The 18892-nt window shown below is 39.1% G+C and overlaps 1 protein-coding gene across 5 annotated transcripts in view; it reads right to left on the bottom strand.

The window, feature by feature from the left end:
- Window positions 1-18892, bottom strand: part of csmd3b (CUB and Sushi multiple domains 3b) — a 326622-nt gene that overhangs the window by 20219 nt on the left and 287511 nt on the right. For 2 of the 5 annotated variants that reach the window (XM_027286357.1, XM_027286359.1), the window contains exons 47-58: window positions 17614-17694; window positions 17089-17202; window positions 16784-16972; window positions 16382-16540; window positions 13796-13984; window positions 12508-12693; window positions 12056-12250; window positions 11045-11218; window positions 8804-8977; window positions 3922-4107; window positions 2937-3122; window positions 1950-2123 (exon numbers count right to left, since the gene is read on the bottom strand). In XM_027286357.1, the coding sequence (XP_027142158.1) occupies window positions 1950-2123; window positions 2937-3122; window positions 3922-4107; window positions 8804-8977; window positions 11045-11218; window positions 12056-12250; window positions 12508-12693; window positions 13796-13984; window positions 16382-16540; window positions 16784-16972; window positions 17089-17202; window positions 17614-17694 (2007 nt within the window). The remainder of the gene's footprint in view (window positions 1-1949; window positions 2124-2936; window positions 3123-3921; window positions 4108-8803; window positions 8978-11044; window positions 11219-12055; window positions 12251-12507; window positions 12694-13795; window positions 13985-16381; window positions 16541-16783; window positions 16973-17088; window positions 17203-17613; window positions 17695-18892) is intronic. The other 3 variants (XM_019254824.2, XM_027286358.1, XM_019254825.2) reach the window with 3 other exon arrangements.

Raw genomic sequence — 18892 nt, 5'->3', positions numbered from 1 at the left:
TCAGCTGGTTAGTTTAGCTTAGAATAAAGGTAAGAATCAGGGGAACAGCTTGCTATCTCTGTCCAAAGGTAACAAAATCCACCTACCAACAGTTAAAAAGGTCACTAAGTAACACATTTGATCTATTTGTTAAACCTGCACAAAGCTGAACTGTAAGAATGCCAATTTGGACAGCTAGAGCAGGAGCAGTGGTAATGCTAACTGTTCCCCCCATTTCTAGTCGTCATTATTAATTATTTTAATCTCCTCACCTAGAAAGAAGAAAGCGAATTAGTGTATTTCCCAAAGTGACAAACTGTTCCTTTAGAGTTTTTTTTTATTTAGCTGATAGAAGTTCATGTCAAGTCTTATATCGTGTCAAGTCCCAAGTCTTCAAAACAACGCGTTGACTATAACAATAATGCAGTATTTGAACATTTTGCTTTCAAAGCTTTGAAGCCAGTGCAGTTGCCAAAAAAAAAAATCTTAAAGCTGTTTGGCTTTGCAATGTCTGCTTTTGATCATTTTATTTTATTATTATTATTTTTTTTAAATTAAATTTTACCAGGAATAAAATTGATACTTCAATGTTTTGGCTTCTGAATCTCAAGTTTTTTGGGAGTCTAGTCTCAAGTAGGTCAAGGCATACAGCGTTCTGCTACAAGCCAAATCCCAAATCATAAGTTTTGCAAAGTCTGACTCAAGCCAAGTCTGGCAGTACTTGTACAATTGGCTCAAAAAATATGTCCAAATAAAATACAATCTACTGTAACGATACTAGTCTAGACACACCACTGTACGTATGCGGTTTAAATTAATATCGTTTGCCCACTTAAATGTGAATGTAGTACCATGACAAACATTACATCAGAAACACTATTTGCTTACAATAGCTATGGAGCAGAATTGCAAAAGTAGCACTTCTGCCATGGCTGAACTCTTATCTCTGCAGGGCTCTGGTACAGACCTGCCAGGTAAAAACCATGAATCACTTCTTTATAAACTATTACCCTCCCTCACCCTGCGTTTCCCCTTGGCAATTGTTGTAAATAACAATGTATTCTTAGTCAACTCGTCTGGAATATGTTTTCAGTCAGTCTGTTATATAAACGTCAACTGGGAGCCTCTCAGTCTGGAGAGCCATAATCATGCCCCCAGCCAGCTAACTGAGAACCATGTAACTTAGATGGTTTCTTTATACATGATGGAGTGTAAGGAGGCTTTCTGTCTGGAGAGACAATCTAGCTCAATAAGTGGTGAGATATGCATATACAGTAAATCCAGCAGGGTGGAAATATGCTTGTGTAAAGCACTTTACAGAACAATGATAGTTGTGCACAGTACACAATATTGCCTTAAAATCCACTCACCATGCAGAGAAAACACACTTGGCGTTAAAGAAAATGCACAGGAAACACAGGGCGATACATATATGGTCACATTTTAATGTGTGAATATTTTAAAAAGCCATTGCTTCATCTATCCATTTTTATTCTTATCGTTAAGTTCACAGTATCCCCCAGGAGTTGAACAAAAATCGTGAGTCATCACAAGACGAATGCCTCAAACCTTCTGAAATAAAACACCTAAAAGAGATTAACAAATGAAACTGAAATAAGATAACCAGAACAGAAACGCACATGGGAAAGGGTTCAGGGCTGAGGTGAATGTGGGTGTAGGGGAAGGTTATGCTACACAGTCCCTTTAAGACAATGATATATTCTCTTTACACACAGCAACCATACCACCTATCTCTCCATCCATCACTCCCATTATCCCTTCGACTGAGGTAAGAAAAGGGGTTAAGGAAGGGGTGCCTTCAGGATTTAAAGGCATGAGGTGCTCAACATTCTGTTGAGTCTACATGTGTAGATCATCTCCACCTTTCATATTCAACTCCAATCTATCCATCTCTCTCTGATAGGGTGGACTTACAAGTCTGTATATTCAATAGAGGTTAAAATGGTTACCAGAGCAGAAGGGCATGGGGGCGCTCCACATCCCATTGAGCTGACAAGTCCTGGATGATTCTCCTTTCAGCTGTCTTCCACCCAGACAGGAGTATCGAACCGTTGAACCAAATGTAAACTTATCTCCACTCAGCACACCGTTAGGGGGAGAGCCGGGATGACCACAATCTACAACTAGACCCAAAGAGAGGAGGAGAGGGATTGATAAACAGAGAGATGAAGTAAGGATAGACAGCTCTTTCCGACTCGACACAGCTTTACAAGAATAGCTGCTGTGACCGCTGTCAAGAACCAGAGGCACAGATTCAGAAACTAAAAGACATGTATAGGAAGAGGGTTAGTGAATCAGATACAGGAAGGAGACAGAAACACTGATTCCTGAAATTTATGTCACTCTTGGAAGAAGTTAAGTGTGTTTGTTTGACGTGAGCTGACTCAAGCTGTTTGTGGAGTTCCAGATTTCAATGTTTAGAAAGCACATCCACTGTGGAGTATGTCTCTACTGTTTGGGAGCCAGGGGGTGCTATTAGCATTTAACATGACATTTACAAAACACATGGGTTAGTCCTCATCCTAAAAACCTTTTCTCCTGTAACATTTACAATGAAAACATTTAGAGAAGTATGTAAACTAAGAGGACAACAGTCAGAACAATCTAATCTTACATTTTACTTCATATTTATCATACTAGGACTAACTAGCTCATACTGAAATAATACAATGTGTAAACTTTATCATCTGCACAATATCCTACATCTTACCATCAAGTGCATCTGCTTTGACAGGATTCTCATTTTAAATGAGTCATCCACCAAAAGACAGCAGAGTTTTCAACCAACTCATGATGTTAGCTTAGTTTAACTAATTTGCCACTGTTTCCAGTAGAAAGTTTCAGCTAGCAACAGCAACTATGGAGGAAAACATTCAATTCCACTTTCATCTGTCCCATTTACTGCCAGTTTAAAAAAACACAAGGCTCAAACAGACCTATACATTCAGGAAGGGGTTTGTCCCACTGTCCAGTAGGTTGACAGGTCAGTACAGGTGATCCAAACAGGTAATATCCTGGGTTACAGTCGTAGAAAACCACGGTGCCAAATGTAAAGTTCCCATGCTCTATTTTACTCTGCCGGATGGAGTTGGCTGGGATACCTGGATCGGAGCAATTGACCACTATACATAGAGAGACACAGAGATGGACACACACACACAGACACACAGAAATACACAAAAAGAGATACAGAAAAGCATGTGTTATTTGGCATGAACCAGAGAGGGTCATTTCTCTCCCCCCTCTTCCTTTTCCCAGTGTTCTGCACTGAGAATACTCTATCAAACAATATAGGGCATAAAAAGGAGGTAGCAAAGAAGAAAGAACTGATTAGGATCGGTGTATAAAATGGAAAATGTTGTGATGCTGTGATGAAGGATGGTTTGTGTGTCCTGGATCCAGAACCCATACAGTGTAATGACTTGTAATCATTACGTTGCATTTTTAATTATACACAATTCATTGGCACCCCATTCTATAAACTGGGCAGAACGCCGATAGCTTGTGTACAAACTCATATGAGCGTAGCTACCCTTGTTGCTGCGTTGCTAGTGAACAATCATGGCTTGAGATTTATGTTTCACTGAAAACTAAAAGTTTCAAATTGAAAAGGCTGCAGCCAGGACAGAGTGAGAGGGATGTAGAGTATTAAATCTACCTCAAAACTTCATCAGGTTAAAAATAGCGACTTTTCAAGAAGAAATTGATCTTTTCTGTATATGTAAGAATGAGTTTCAGGGTACTGATGGCAGAGATGTTTAAATTGAATAAAGTTGGAGGTAGAATTGAGGCGAAAGGAAAAGGGTAGGGGTGAATATGGATGGTTGCTATGGGGAAAGGCAGAGAGCATAAATAAAGATAAGCGTTAAGGTGGTATTAAAAAGTTAGGGATAAATAAGGTTAGGGGTGAATACACTTAACTTTTCTCCCCACCTTTACACGTTGGGGGCGGGTGGCTCCACTGGCGGTTGGCCTGACACTGAGCCCGTGCGGGCCCCTCCATTTCATAACCCCGGTTACAAACAAAGCTGACCACGTCGTTGAGGTTGAAGCCGTTTCCCACTGTGCGACCATATATGGGACTTCCTGGATGGCCACAGCTGATCGCTGTAGGGAAGAGAGTGTGAATCATGGATACATAGAACTGTATACAGATTATTTATTACATAACAAACGTCCTCATTTAATTGATATTAAATCCATTGAAAGATGAGAAAGCAACAATGTGTTACCCTTCCATTCACACATACACACTGCTGCCTTTTACAGCTGTTTGCAGCTGGGCTTTCAGCTTTAACCAGAACCAAAGGGTTGCATTGCTCATGAAACAAGCTGCTTAGTTGTGTGCTGGTGCAGTATAGCAACAGAAAGTAACTGTCCAACCAGAGTGTGAAAATGATGTGCTTAACACTAAACACACCGTAAGCTTCAGGCTCGTAAGAGGCGCGAGAGAGCGCGTGTTACTTTAGAGTCTGTATGTGTGAACAGAGTGTTAGCCCGTCTCTTAATACTTCCTGACTTCCATACCCTGTCTGAGGCATTCAGCTCCAAGCTCATGTGTTTGTAATGAAAACATAAATCTTAAAAAAAAAAAAAAAGTGTTAGAAATATAGGTAACACTATTTGGATAGTCAGTATACAGATTGTTTATGGAATATTTGTAACATTTCAACAGCTTGTTAATTGAGATTCAGCAATTCGGCTGTTTCAAAAATGTTTTTCAGGTTTATGCACAGAAAACATCTTGGTTAGGCTATAATCTTTTAAACATCTATAGATAAAGCAAAACTGTAGTGTTAGAAGTGTTACAAATACCCTGAAAGATAAACTGTCTGTAGTAAGTCCATAAAACAGCTGGGCACTGTACGTTTTATTCGAAGTTATTAAAACAGGAGAAGATTTTCTGTTTTTTTCTGGTATTTATAGCAGCAGGGTGTGAATTTGTGGGACTGAGTCAGAATAAATGACAGTGTCCATGGTTATCGTAAGCAAGATGTCACCCAGTGTGACAGTGCGGGTCATTGATGCATTTTTAACAATACAACAACCACAATAGAGATCTATGGCACAAAATAATAAGCTATATCTGGCTTTGTCCACACTGGCAACACTTGTTAGTAGCATCAATTTATTCCCATGTTCTTCCATGGAGCTTGTTAACAGTAAGAAATATATAGTATAGCATCACCAGCCTTATTTTCTAACACTTTAAAGAGTGGATTTATTGTATGCCCTAGAACTAGTACAAAGCAGTTTTTTTCACAGTATACTACATTTGACTGGTTGCTGCAGTCCTTTTCTATAAGTGGAGAGATGTGGAGCTTTTTTATTTTTTTTATTTAGTTGTTTCTGTGTCCTGGGTGGATGTTTCTGTAGTCACATCCAGCAGTGCTGCAGTATTTCAGCAGTCAATGCCACACAGATGCAGCTGACCACTGATGTGATTTAGATGCAATTCTGTTTTGAAAATGTTTTGGCTTTTCATTGCCTCATTTTCTCTTTAAATTACAACAATTAAATTAAGTAAGATTTCTTCTGGATATGAAAGCCGCAGAAAGATCTGATCTAAAACCAGTCATGGAAATTGGAGGCCATGCAGTGCTCGGTCTTGAAAAAACCACAAGAAGCACAGATTTGGACTGAATATCTATGCCTTTCCTACAGTCATCCATAAATATTTATGAGAATGTCAGATGGCCGAGGAGACATAGCTGGTATCCCAATTTAGGGTCATTATTTTGGAAATATTAGGTCTCGCCATCTTCAGTGTTAGCACTGAGTGTCCTCTGTTTGCCATTGTGCATCATAATTATTCATCCTGTTAACTTCATTCACTGGGGCTACTTAGAAGTTCGTGTGTGTCCCTTGTCCTCATTGTGCTGACGACGGTGTTCTGATGTTTGTGTAAACAGACAGTTTACAGTTACTGCCAGACCCTCTCTCATCTGCCTCTCAAGCTCTCCCTCTTTAAATTTATTGCTTTCAAGGGGGGGAGGAGGAGATAAGGAGAGGAGTTGGACCAAATTAAAAGAAAATACTGCGCGAAAGACACACACTGGGTGGGTGGGTTGCTAAAGTAGAGAAAAACAAAGAGTGGGGCGGAAGAGAGGGCACTAGTAGAGGAGAAGATGACAGGAAAGAGGTGAGGAGAGCAGCAGAGGGATGGTGGAGACAAGAGGAGACGAGAGAGAAAAGGAAGAAGCCAAGGTCCTTTTTTTCACTTTATCAGTGAGGATCAGAAGTTTGTTTGCTTGCCTAAGATACAAATTTATCTGACACTGTCAGCATGCCCTACAGCTAACGCACACTCACTCACACATCATAGTCTCATCATCATTCTGGGTTTGTGTCTCTAAACAAGAGCCTCTCATCTCCATAATTACAGTGTAATTTGGCTATAAAATGATTTTCCTCAATAACTCCTGCATGAATAACCCCAATAAAAAGAGCACAGCAGAGAAACTCCAGATACACAGATGGATATGCGCACTATCCTAACCACACAGACACAACTGCATGCAACACCCAAACACATATGCATGTTATCTGAAAGATAGTCTCCATATTGAACCTTTCTTTTTGTTTTAAGGATCATACTCAAACACAACTGCATCGAGGAAATAAACTCCCTTTCATCTCCCTTCTGCTCCAATAATGGAGACACTACGTCACCACCTCTGTCTCTACAACATGGTTCTAATTTAGTGAACAAACGGACTGCTTCTTTTGGGAAAAGGCGTCTGTATAGTTGGCTTGCGATGGAACTCATCATCACCACTTTAACTGTGCCCAGTTGCTGCCTAAAAACATTTAGGACACTCACAGCAAGTGACCAATTTTAGAGGATTTTCACAGTAGCCTGGACACGTCAGAGCCTTTTATTTTATCCTCAAGCCCATTTATTTATCTCACGCTGACCACGCTGGCAGTTTGGTCCTCTGGCCCTTTATATAAGACTGCTGGTGTGAATCAGAACCTCAGGACTATTTGGGTGAATAAATCAAGAAAAGAATATTTCTCACACAAACCTTATGTTGTCCTTACTGAATATAGAATCAGTCTTAAACAAAAGGGTTTTTTTTTTTTAATGGTTTTATTTCCCCTTTTTTCATTTGGACTTTTCTACCCTTGAATGAAAGTTGACAGTTTATCAGCTCTACCAGACAAACTCCCTTGGTGAAGACCTTGCTGCTGTTAATAAACAATGTTTAATCCAGCCGCACTGTTGTTACTGAATATTTTTATGATTACACTAAATATCCCTGTGAAATACCTGTATTATTTAAAAGGAGCCAGACCACTGTAGCCAGCTCCTCATCTCTGCCTGAATCTCTGACCAAACTGTCAGTGGATGATGACAAGGAAAAACAACATTTCTGGTTCTGCTGCATCAAATGTGATGCAATACCTAAATGTAATACCTTTTAAACTGTTCATTGTGAGTGTGATGATGTTATACGAGTGCGATATGAAATCGGTGGAATAAAATATTAATAAGAGATGATATAAAAGTGAGATGAACATAAAAAATGAGAGTAAGTAATGATTTTTGCTGGTCATTCATTTCTTTAAACTTGCAACACAAGGTAGGTTTGTACAGACAAGGAATTGTGCTATCAAATGTAATTTGATGTTAACATTGGAATTGTGAAGTCGATATTGTAAGTCTTCTGCTTTCATTGTCTGGCTCTGCACTGTGACCAAAAAGTGCAAAAGAGAGAAATGATTTTTCAAATGAATTAAATAATTCACACACACACACACACACACACACACACACACACACACACAGTGCCACACAAACCCCAGAGGGTCATTTCCTGTTCCTGTATTCCCTGAATTCTTATTTTTGTTATCACTGGACCATAACAAAGATATGACTTGAGGTGTTTTTAATGTTGTGTTATAATTTAATGATGGGCTAGATCACATTACATCCAAGGCTACACTCTTGAATTAGTTATTAAGTGAGACTGCCGCGTCTTTCTGTACAGGAGTTTCAACAATCCTTCAAGGCAGTGAGTAAACATCTACTTGACACACTCAAACTAAATGAACACTTGAAATGTATCAAATTCCTACTATAAATAGCTTTACTGGTTTAGATTGTTACGTTTTCTTTTTAATTTGTATACTTAATACTCTTTTTCACTTGTCGCCTCAAATGCCAACTCCACTTCAGCACCTTTGTATCACGTAGCAGATCTTAATTGGTCAAACAACCTTTTTCATTAGTATGCCTCCAAAGGGATTTGTAAGATTGCATGATATTGATTTTTACAACTCTACAAACCAATAAACTATCCAAAAGAAAATGCTAAGAACTTTATCAAAACCTTAAACTTAAATTGCATCTTTTGGAAAGGACAGTCGTTCTATTTAGTATCTAGCAAACTCGAAGGCATTACAACACAGCATGCCATATATACATATGCAAAGACGAGATTGAAGATGCATGTTTTCAACTTTATCTGGAATTTGTGCATCAGCATAGTAAACCCTTCATTCTACTGAAAAAGCAGATCAGCAGGTATCAAATATAAACAGATGTCTTCTCAGAGTTGGTGTCAGTGCTAGTCAGTGTGCATAACACGGGGTTGGCATCATCTTCTACAGTTTATACATAGTGTGAGTGTGTGTGGACTAATGCAGCCTGTATGTGGGTGTGTACAATATGTAGGTGACAGCACAGGCAGTCATCCGAGGCCACAAATTGTCTAGGAGACAGATATGTGTGGCAGAGAGTTTGGGTTAATGTCTTAATGAAGGTCAATCTTGTGGGCTTTGTGTGTGTTTTCCTTACATATACAGACAGGCAGTTGTCCAGACCACTGGTTGTCTTGGAGACAGATTCGAACCGACGAGCCTATTAGTCGAAAGCCAGGTAGACATTGATACACGACCGTATCACGGTATCCAAAGTTCTCTCCAATAACCTGGCCGTTCACAATGCCCTCTGGGATTCCACAGTGACCGGCTGAAAGACACAGACAGATACAGAGCTCCTAGAAATCACAAATGTTGCTTTAGAGGTAATATTAAACATCTTCATCTGTTACCAGATAAAGTATCTATATTTAAATCTTGTATCTATAATTATGTATCCCTAATATTCTTGGTTTCTCTATCTGAAACCCATTTGATTTCCCATTTTACTCTCAGTTTTAAACATTTTATTTACTTGTTTTTACTTACTTCTGTCGTGACCAAGAGCTAGCTTGTTGTTGTGCAGATATGCAAATATTTCCAAATGATACTATACCTTGCAGTCTTATTGTACCCACACGATGAGTTCTCCGGGTTATTTTCAGGGACACGAAGACAATATCAGCAAAACAGTAACATTTTACTCAGGCCTGGGAGTTTTAATCAAACCCTGAGGCTTGAACATCTCCTTGGTTTCTGAGATACTTTGCTGCCTCTATGTGGGACATTAAAATTTTAAACATCTGCTCAAACATTTTGCAAGCGTGTAAAAGTAGGCAGTTGCAGCTTGAAACCTGGTTTATTCTGTAGATGAGAAATGTGACTTTGAGCAAACACACACCATAAAACATCAAAGTGGAAGCACAACAAGCACTCTATCTTCACAAAATATCAGTAGCTGAGTCATAAATTGGATCACCTGTCATTTACGGTGAAGGCTCAGATGGTCAGATGCCCCCTACAACATTTCCACAGCTGTGTCACTGCTCTTTGTGATACCTTCAAAAGCATCTATATCTGAACATTTGATTCAATTTGTGGCCTCTTTACTCTCTGATCAGATTGATTACCAGAGGTCTGGTTGATGCGCAGCGCAAATGCAAAATGTTTTAAAAAAGCATTCCACAAAGTGGAGAGGAAATGTGTATCTACTGTTCTCAGAGAGTTTGGATTGAGTATTGATTTCATTCTTTACTGTGGATAAAATCTGCGCTGTGTCCCTGATGTCAGAAAATGCTAACAATTTCATAGATAGCACAAGAAGTGGGGAAAGGTTGCCTAATATCACCTTTGTCATTTCACATTGTCTTTGAGGTGTTGATTACTGGAGTTAAAGGGCATTACTCAAGCGAGTCACGGTTACTTTTTTGGATACGCTGCAGAAAGTTATATGCTGATGAAAGGAAATAAAACTTATTTTCACACAGTTTCAACACACGTTGGGAAGACATTACAATAGATAGAATATAAATATAATGAAGTAAAATACTTTGGGTTGGGCTGCTCAAACACGTCTCATCAACAAATGTTTTAGTTTTGTCAGAAATCTAGCAACACAAAGCACAAAAGTCAGCTCTTCTAGTCTTTTTAATGTCTTATTAATTTACTTAGATTTTAGGATTGGCCATAAAAGTTTTACAAAATTAATTTTAAAAACTAAGATGACTAGAAACAGGAAACATAACTGTACAGGCTTACATTTTAAAAAGGTAAAACAAGTACTGTACAGTTAAATTACTTCTGTTTGTGAAGAATAATAAGACAAAGTTATTTAATGAAACTGCTGTTTATAGCAATTTTTGGAGCTCAATTTATTTACTTTTTGACAGAATGATGCCTCCTCATCAGTCTAGGTTAAGTTTCATTGAACTTTTCCTTTATAAATTGCATCTGATATCCCCTCAGCCTGTGAAGTATTCTGGGAAGCGATGTTTCTACTGAGGCTTCATGGAGAAATGACAGCACCATGTCATAACATCTGTTACCTCTGGCTGGCACACTGACAGAAGAAAGTAGCTGTTTTTTTCTGCCTTATATAAAAAAAGAACATTCAGACTGAATGCACAGCCAAGGCTTGCTCATGGTAGTCTTTCTTATAAGGTGGCAAAGGCCAGGGGGAAGCAGCTGTGTAGCCAGACAAGAGGTGGAGGGCACATATAGTACCTACATTTCATACCTGTCCTCATTAGAATGACTTGAAAATCACATAATGAAAATGTGTGTAGTTGTAACATCAGTTTATATCCGAAGCTTTCATTTCCAGTCAGAAAAAGAGTATCTACTGTAATATATACTGTAATATACACTGAATACATTAGTAGCTCTAGTAGTTATATACCTAAACATCGCGTCTCCGTTCCACTCCAAAGCCCAGATGACAGGCACTCTCTGACAGCTGACCCCACCAGCATGAAACCGGCATCGCAAGTAAAGATGGCTGTAGCACCAAATGTTGTCTGAGTACCAATTTTCTTCCCATTGGGTGGAGATGGCAGCTCACCGCAGGATATAACTGAAACACACAGCCAGACACAAGCAATTTTAAAACAGTAGCACACCAATTTAGCGCCAAGTTAATTTGAGTCACTGGTAGAGCTCACTGGTTTCACTGAGGAATGATACCAATGCTGGGGAGCCGTCCTCACATTAATATGGTGTCAATATTGCTTTTTTCCTATGACTGGTGAAGAAAATAACAGTAGATTTTCAAATGTCACAGAATTATTTAAAGGAAAATAACATTGATCCAAAATGTCAACAAATCCCCAGAAGAAAAATAACAGATGACAAAAAATGTCAAGGCGACTCTTTCAGGTTAGAGTGTGGGATGGAAGAACAAAATGTTTGCTTTGAAAACATCTCAGTCATCATTAGATTTAATAACTTTGATAGAAGTAAATAAAAATGCTAATGTTAATGTTAAACAAGAACATAACTATCATTAGAAAACAGCTCATTTGAAATAAAAAACTCTTTTGGGCACAAGGTGTCATTTGTGTTTGACCGTAGCTTCACAAAGCTAGCTGCTGTTTCACAAAGTCAAGCCTTTGTTCAGCTGCCACATTTCTGATGCTCATATGTTTGTGATCGAAAGTTTCCACAATTCAATTACATTTTTCCCCCTCTCTCTATTCACAACTGTTATCCAAACTGCTCATTCTATGAATGCCAATGGTGCTTTAGGCTCCCTGATGTCAGTAATTTCTTGGCTTGCAAACTTGCAGACTTAAAATATTAACAAGAACATAAAATGCTGATGGCACTCCTTTAAAAGAATGGCTCAACATTTTGGAAAATGAAAAGCTAATACTGATCTTAGGCCTTAGCTTAGCTTAGCACAAAGACTCACCCTGACAGTGCGGTCTGTCGTTTCTCCAGCTCCACACGCCATTGGGTAAGCACTGGATGTGGGCGGGTCCTAATCTGTAGTATCCAGGGTCGCAGGTGAACACGATGCGAGTTCTGTATTCATAGTGCGAGCCGTTGACAATCCTCCAGCGGCCGTGCTCTAAAGAAAACGACCCGATGCTGGGACATACCACCACTACAGAGACAGACAGAGTGACACAACTTCCTGAAATTTCAAATTTCATTATGTGTTGCTTATACATTAGTATATCCATCTTACTCAGTGAAACATGGTTATTTAATATCCTTATCTTAAATTTCAACTTCATTGTAGCATTATTAATTAATTAATATTATTTTATCTTGTTGAAATTTTCCCTGGAGGCTGGTTGTCCAAATTGGTGGCACGATCATATTTGGTGTTTCTATTGTGGATCTCTGTGTGATACTAACCAGAACATCGTGGTATCTTATTGTGGTTGCTCCATGTTCCATCAGGCTGACAGATGGCTGACGTCAATTCTTTACTGGACAGTCTGTACCCATCGTTACAAAAATAGGAAACTCTTGTTCCGACAGAGTAGTCAGCTGTTAAAACGCCGCCGTTTATAGGAGCCTTGGGTGCACCGCATGAGACAGCTATGGGAGGACAGATACACACTGGTTAAGAAGACGCCATACAAGCAGGCAAACAGAGAAGCCCTAATGCACACTTATATCTGTCAGGTAGGCAGGTTTGATGTGTACTTTGTTTGAAATGTTTCTGGGGACTTAAAGCCACTGCTGTGTATTGCACATTTGTAAACAAGCTCACATATTTTCTTCAATGAAGCCATCAAACTAAAAATATACAATCAAGAGATGCTTGATCTCCGGTTCTAACGAAATACATCCATCTTGCTGAACATGCTGCTCCACAGTCCACAGTGGTTTTAAATAGACTGGCTCGTAGAGCACCGCACCGTGTAATTACATAGTGTCGACAATCTGCTATACAGTACATCCTTCATTTGACTTTCTATCAATACCAGCTATGGGCAGCACCTTCCTATGGTTATTTGATGTGTGGGATTAGGCAATAGCAGGTGCAACATAAAAAAAAAAAAACATCAGGTCTTTGCAGAACATATTGTAGTATATTCTAAAAAATACACAAAGACATAGAAAGAGAAAAAAAGGCAGCTATGTGAAAAAATCAAAACCATTCATATGTTTCATTTCCTTTACCAAATGGGCATCAATTATATCTGGCATTTACATATTGTAAGCCCCTTCATATGAACAATGCATCTGGCATTTGTCTTATTTCAATGGGGGAATATGTCTACTCTGGAGCAAAAAGAATGAAGTGCACTTAAAGGACAAAAAAAAAAATAACAGAGAGGGACTTAGCTGTGTTTTCTACCATAACCTACAATTATACATCTGTCTGCAATTCTATCACTTTTAGCCACATTAGCTACAAGGCAAGTTAACAATGTACTTAACAGTCCACTAGCTCAATTGGCATTTAATTGCATTCACAATGGCAAGTCTATCACAGCTAGCTAGTCTGTGAATTGTTAAGTCAAACTCTTCTTTAATCAGTTTCATCATTAGACATCTACATCACTGTCAAGCAGGGCTACTACTCCTATACAAAGAGTGATTTTCAGCATTTTTGCTAAGATGTATGCTCACACCTTTTTCAAGTTTATACTAAACAAACCTAAGTACAAAATACACAGACAAAGAAGCACACCTTGACACGCAGGCACAGGAGAGTCCCATGCGTGGTAGCTGAGTGGTGTGCGGCGGCAGGTTGCTGTGGCATTGCCTATGAGACGGTAACCACGATCACAAGCCCAGCGCACCACGCTGTTGACGTGACCGCCGCTCTGAGAGGAGATGGAGCCGTGGAGAGGAGAGTCTGGGGTTGAGCAGTACAGCGCTGGAGTGAAGGAAACAAAATTAAAAAAACAAAGAATTTCACTGCCATTAAAAACAAACAAAAAGTAACAGTGATATCACAGCTTTAGTAATTTTACTACTATACATTACTACACTATAACCAGACCAGAGATATAATACTGTCTTAATCCAGCACACTAAGAAAACAGATGTTTGTGAATTCACATCAATGCTGAGATTAATACAGAATTTATGACTGCATGCAGGTCCATTGACAGTACCATAAAGTCTTACTTTCAAGGTTTTAGTGTTACAGACATTACAGTCTGAGTCAATACTGTATTTATGACATAGTAGGAGGCCTGTCAAAAATGGACTGATGGCACATGCATCATGTTTGTGAGCAAATAATCATTTTTACTGACCAACATTATAGCTCTGATTTCATACAGTGCTATTCAAGACATGAGTACAGTATCTCAAACGCCTATTGGGCTGAATAAAAAGTTCTGTGAGCAGATGTATTAATGACCAAAACAGTTATTATACCTCTGCAGCGATGTCTTAAATGCCAAGTGTTTCAGCCAATTAGTATTTATCCGACAAGTTGTGTGAATGCTAAATAAAATAAATAATATGTCTCTCTCTGCAGAGCTTTTGGATCGAACAATCAATCAGTTACAGAGTTACTGTAGACGTCAGACATTAGGAGACACACTGCCCACAAAAATATCAATATATTTCTGAAATTTGAGGAAATGTTCTGACGCAAAGACATTAATCCTTTACTCCAGGCAATACTGGCCAGGGAATCCTGCTGCAACCACCAACAACCCGGCATCAAATTGAGCAGTGTCTAAGTTACTTAGTCTGTTATTTATAGATTATTGATATGCTGCTGTCTGTGTCTGTCTCTGTATCTATAGCAGCAGCCATTGTCCTTATACAATGATGTCTCATATAATAAGATATCAGTAGCGGTTTCATTATGTTTCTCAGTCACAGCATACAAAGATTACACAGACCTGGGTCCAGTTAGATAACACATTGGGCGTGTTGCCTGGTCTGTAACTCTCCAAATTATACAAAGGCCCAAAAACAAGTTCTTAACTGGCCTTATATAATAGTGATAAGCCTGCTTTTATATGTCCTGTTAGTCTGCCACTGGCCCAGTATCATCTGTGTGCTGGGTTTTTGAACCAAAATAACAAATACCACCAAGAGTTAGAAAAAGAGTTTTGTTCCTCTTTACTGTGTGTTTTTCCTTTTGTTGAAAATAGAATATCAGTGCCAGCAATGTTTTGTATAGTTTGTCAGTGATGTCTAATTAAAGCTTTCCGACACAGCTTATTTCTAAAAGCACAAAAAGTTTAAAGTCAATGGCCCAGAAACAGGCTGGGATTACTGAACTGGCATGTAGGCAAAGTAGCCAGCTGACACTCTCTCATTAAATCCAATCCAGGCTCTTTCCCTTTAGTATTTTTACGATTGATACCGTTTAACTGCTGACTTATTTCTAACCAAATACCAACATATTTTATTATAATAAAAAAGCAAAATAAGTTGAGTTGTCTTGATAATGAGAAAGTTCTCATTACAACATGAACGTTACATTTTTTTTTCTGTAATTAAAAACACATTTCATTTTCTAACAGCAGTGGTGTTGTCATATTCCGGCCTGATTATGCAAGTGAAACAAAAACATTAACGAAGTTGAACCATGATATTCGTGGGCTTAAAACATGTGTTTAACAATCGTGCAAATGCTCACATTAATCACAGCTAACAAAGAAGGTTACAGAGTGCGAGCGTCCTGGGAGGCTTTTCTGTTATTATTGAGCACATCATTCATCATACCGAACAGTGGTGTTTTAAAGGTTAAAGAAGCAGCCTCCTCAATAGAACGTATCAAGTGAAAATGCAAACTAAATAGGTAATACTGTCTTCTCCCCCTTAACTGTCAAAAAATGCCCTTGAATGAAGCACTCAAGCCTCATTACCCAAGTGCTTAATGCCCAACAGTCTACAGTTATACTTAGCAGGTCCAGGTGTCTAAATGTAAAGATTGGGGTAAAACAGCAGCTGTGCCTATTGAGCTTTCCTTGAATGATAAAAGTTAAGAACTGATGCATAATGCAATATAGTAAACTGTTTTAAGAGACAGACAGAAGTGAGGTAGAAAAGTAAGCTGAAGATGAACAAATAGGTTTGATGAAGTTAGTGACACAGCCACTTTCTTGTATGCTCCCTGTTCTTCTTGAGAAACCTTCTCAATCTCAACAAATTAGGATCTATATGTTGGCATAAATTAGAGGTTGAACAACTCCTCTAAGTACTCTTTCCCTCTGTCTTTCTGTCTGTCTCTGTCTACCTCTGTCCTTATTTCCATGCATTATTATTATATAAAGTAGTAGTAAAATAAAGTTGGGATACATACTTTGGTACTCACCAACATAGCGAATTTTGAAGCCTTTCTTGTTCGTGCCGTGGTCTGAAGACCAGCGGACCAGGAACTGGTGACCAGAGGTTGTGAGGTTAAAGGGTGTTGGCAGGTCGCCACTCAGCGTTGCAAGAGTAGGACTGTTGGCTGTTGGACCTGAGAGACATGATGACAAAGTGAGAGGAAAAGAGGGGGAGAGAGAAAGGGAGGCAGAAGGAACCAATTAGATACTGTATTACAAATAAAGTGTCATTTGTTTCACAGGAACTTAGGTAGTTAATAAATATAAATAATGTTCAGTTATACCTGGGTGACTTTATACTGTATACCTTTGAAATATAAATACTGCACTTCTTAGCAGAATTATTTCTATACTGTATGTCAGTGTTTTGTTTTTACCATCAAAAATCTCCAACACGTCAAACTCTCTCTCAGTTTGGAAACTTTCAAACGTTATGGTGACGTTGTATCCTTTCTCTACTGTAACACTCCAGGAACACATTTGGAGGTTTGGGTAGCTTTCTGGCCAACCGGGGCTCAGGATGACACCTGATGAGTCGTATCGCACATCGTGCGCAGGACATTGGACTATGCACAGAAAATGGAGGGAGGAAAATGTTTGTTATTTTCAATATCACCTGCGTCAAGGATTTGAAATACTGATTTCAGAAGCTTAAAAATCTGCTGCGGTGATTCACACACACCTTGGCATGTCGGCGGCAGTGCATCCATCTGTAGTCTTTCTCCAAGGCGACATGTTAGAATCTCACTGCCAACCAATGAGAAGCCAGGATGGCATCTGTACCTGATGATGTCACCTGGAAGCACAACAACAGTATGTATGTATGTAGATGAATGTAACAAAGTACATGCACTTATAGAGTAAATCACCCAACAATATATAAAATAGTAACAATTACTTAATTCAGTAATAATGTACTTTCACTAGAAAACCTTTAGTTGTGATGGAGTATTTCTCCTCTGCAGTTCTGGCACTTAAACTAAAGTTAAGGATCTGAACACTTCCTCCTCCATAATGTACAGTGTATCACTATCTGCAAAATCACACCATCTGCTGTATCACTAAGTATGAGATATTTAAAAGTATGATTTTTTTCTATGAAGAAGATGATATATGTTCTCATATTAGGAACTGAAAAGTTACAAGTCTCAGCTTCCTCCATCAAATTGACACGTCTTGAGGCACCACAGGCAGACAGACAACTCACCTATCTCCAACTCGCCATCCTCCATCAGCATGACAGCATTGGGCACTTCTGGAGGAGGCTGGCAAACCCTTAATTGGTAGGCTAAGAGAACAGACACAGCAGAGGAAAGGAGAGAGGACAAAGGGAGGGACATTATATAAGAATGTGTGAGAGGAAATGTGGTTGGTGAACCTCACCTAGACAGGAAAAACCTTTCCAATGCTTCCAAAGTCACTTTCTCTATGCTGGATGTTTTAAATGTGACTCTTACTGGTCTACCTACACTGATGTGTAATCTTCCAGTTGTCTGTCTCTATAACAAGCTCCCCGAAAACCAAATAATGACACAACCTGTTTTCTGTCTATTTTATTCAATGCCGGTTGCTTCAATTTAACTTCAGTTTTTGAGTTCAGGTGGTCAGATCAGCAAAGCATGGAATCAAAAACAGACTACAGGCTACACAGATACAGCACTGCCTCGAATCATAAAAAAGGAACTGACTTCAGTGCTACTGAGCTGAAGGCTGTAATCAATATTACTGCATGACCATAGATCACTCACTAACAGAGGGATAGAGAGAGAGAGAGAATACAGACAGACACAGACAGAGAGAGGGAAGGACTATGGGTGAGAGAGGGAGGAAGGGCTGAGAGCTATAAGTCAGGATGAAATTGACTATGAAAATGAGACCTGCCAATAGTATCTGCTGCTCTCATGCATATCAAAGCCCTGTGGTCTGTGTGTGTGTGTGTGTGTGTGTGCAGCTATGTCTATGCTTCTGTCTGTGATAGGAGAGGTTCACTGTGAGCAGTCATTGATCTCACTAAGCTCCAAGACCGTTTCGTATTTTTATAGCTACTTCAACATTCATGTCACATCTGCTTTCTTGGTCTCACGTCCATGACAACATTATCCAACCACTGTACAGTCCTCGCCTCTGTATGGAAGCACTGGCATTCAGAACCTTGACCCAGAGATAAACAAATAGAAGAACAATGGCAAAGATAAACATCCCCAAACAGTGGATTGATGCTTCCTTTGGGGTTTATGTGGCATTTCAAACCAAAATTGCACTTTAGCAGCTGTTTCAGATGCAAACTTTGACATTCTGAATTTTAGTTGAGTCACTGAAGGACACTGAGGAAAAATGTTGGAAACTTTGTGACTTATTTTGATGACTTCCTGTTGAACTCAAGAATTGTTTCCCTTCTGCCTTTACGTCTCTTCTTGTTTTATTGTCTAATAAAACAGACGTGACAAAATATGCTAACAACCTGCCATATATGTCATGCTGTTTCC

Source organism: Larimichthys crocea, chromosome XIII (assembly GCF_000972845.2).
Source record: "Larimichthys crocea isolate SSNF chromosome XIII, L_crocea_2.0, whole genome shotgun sequence".
NCBI lineage: Eukaryota > Metazoa > Chordata > Actinopteri > Sciaenidae > Larimichthys > Larimichthys crocea.
The sequence above is the reverse complement of the archived record's forward strand: the minus strand, read 5'-3'. Positions and strand labels throughout refer to the sequence as shown.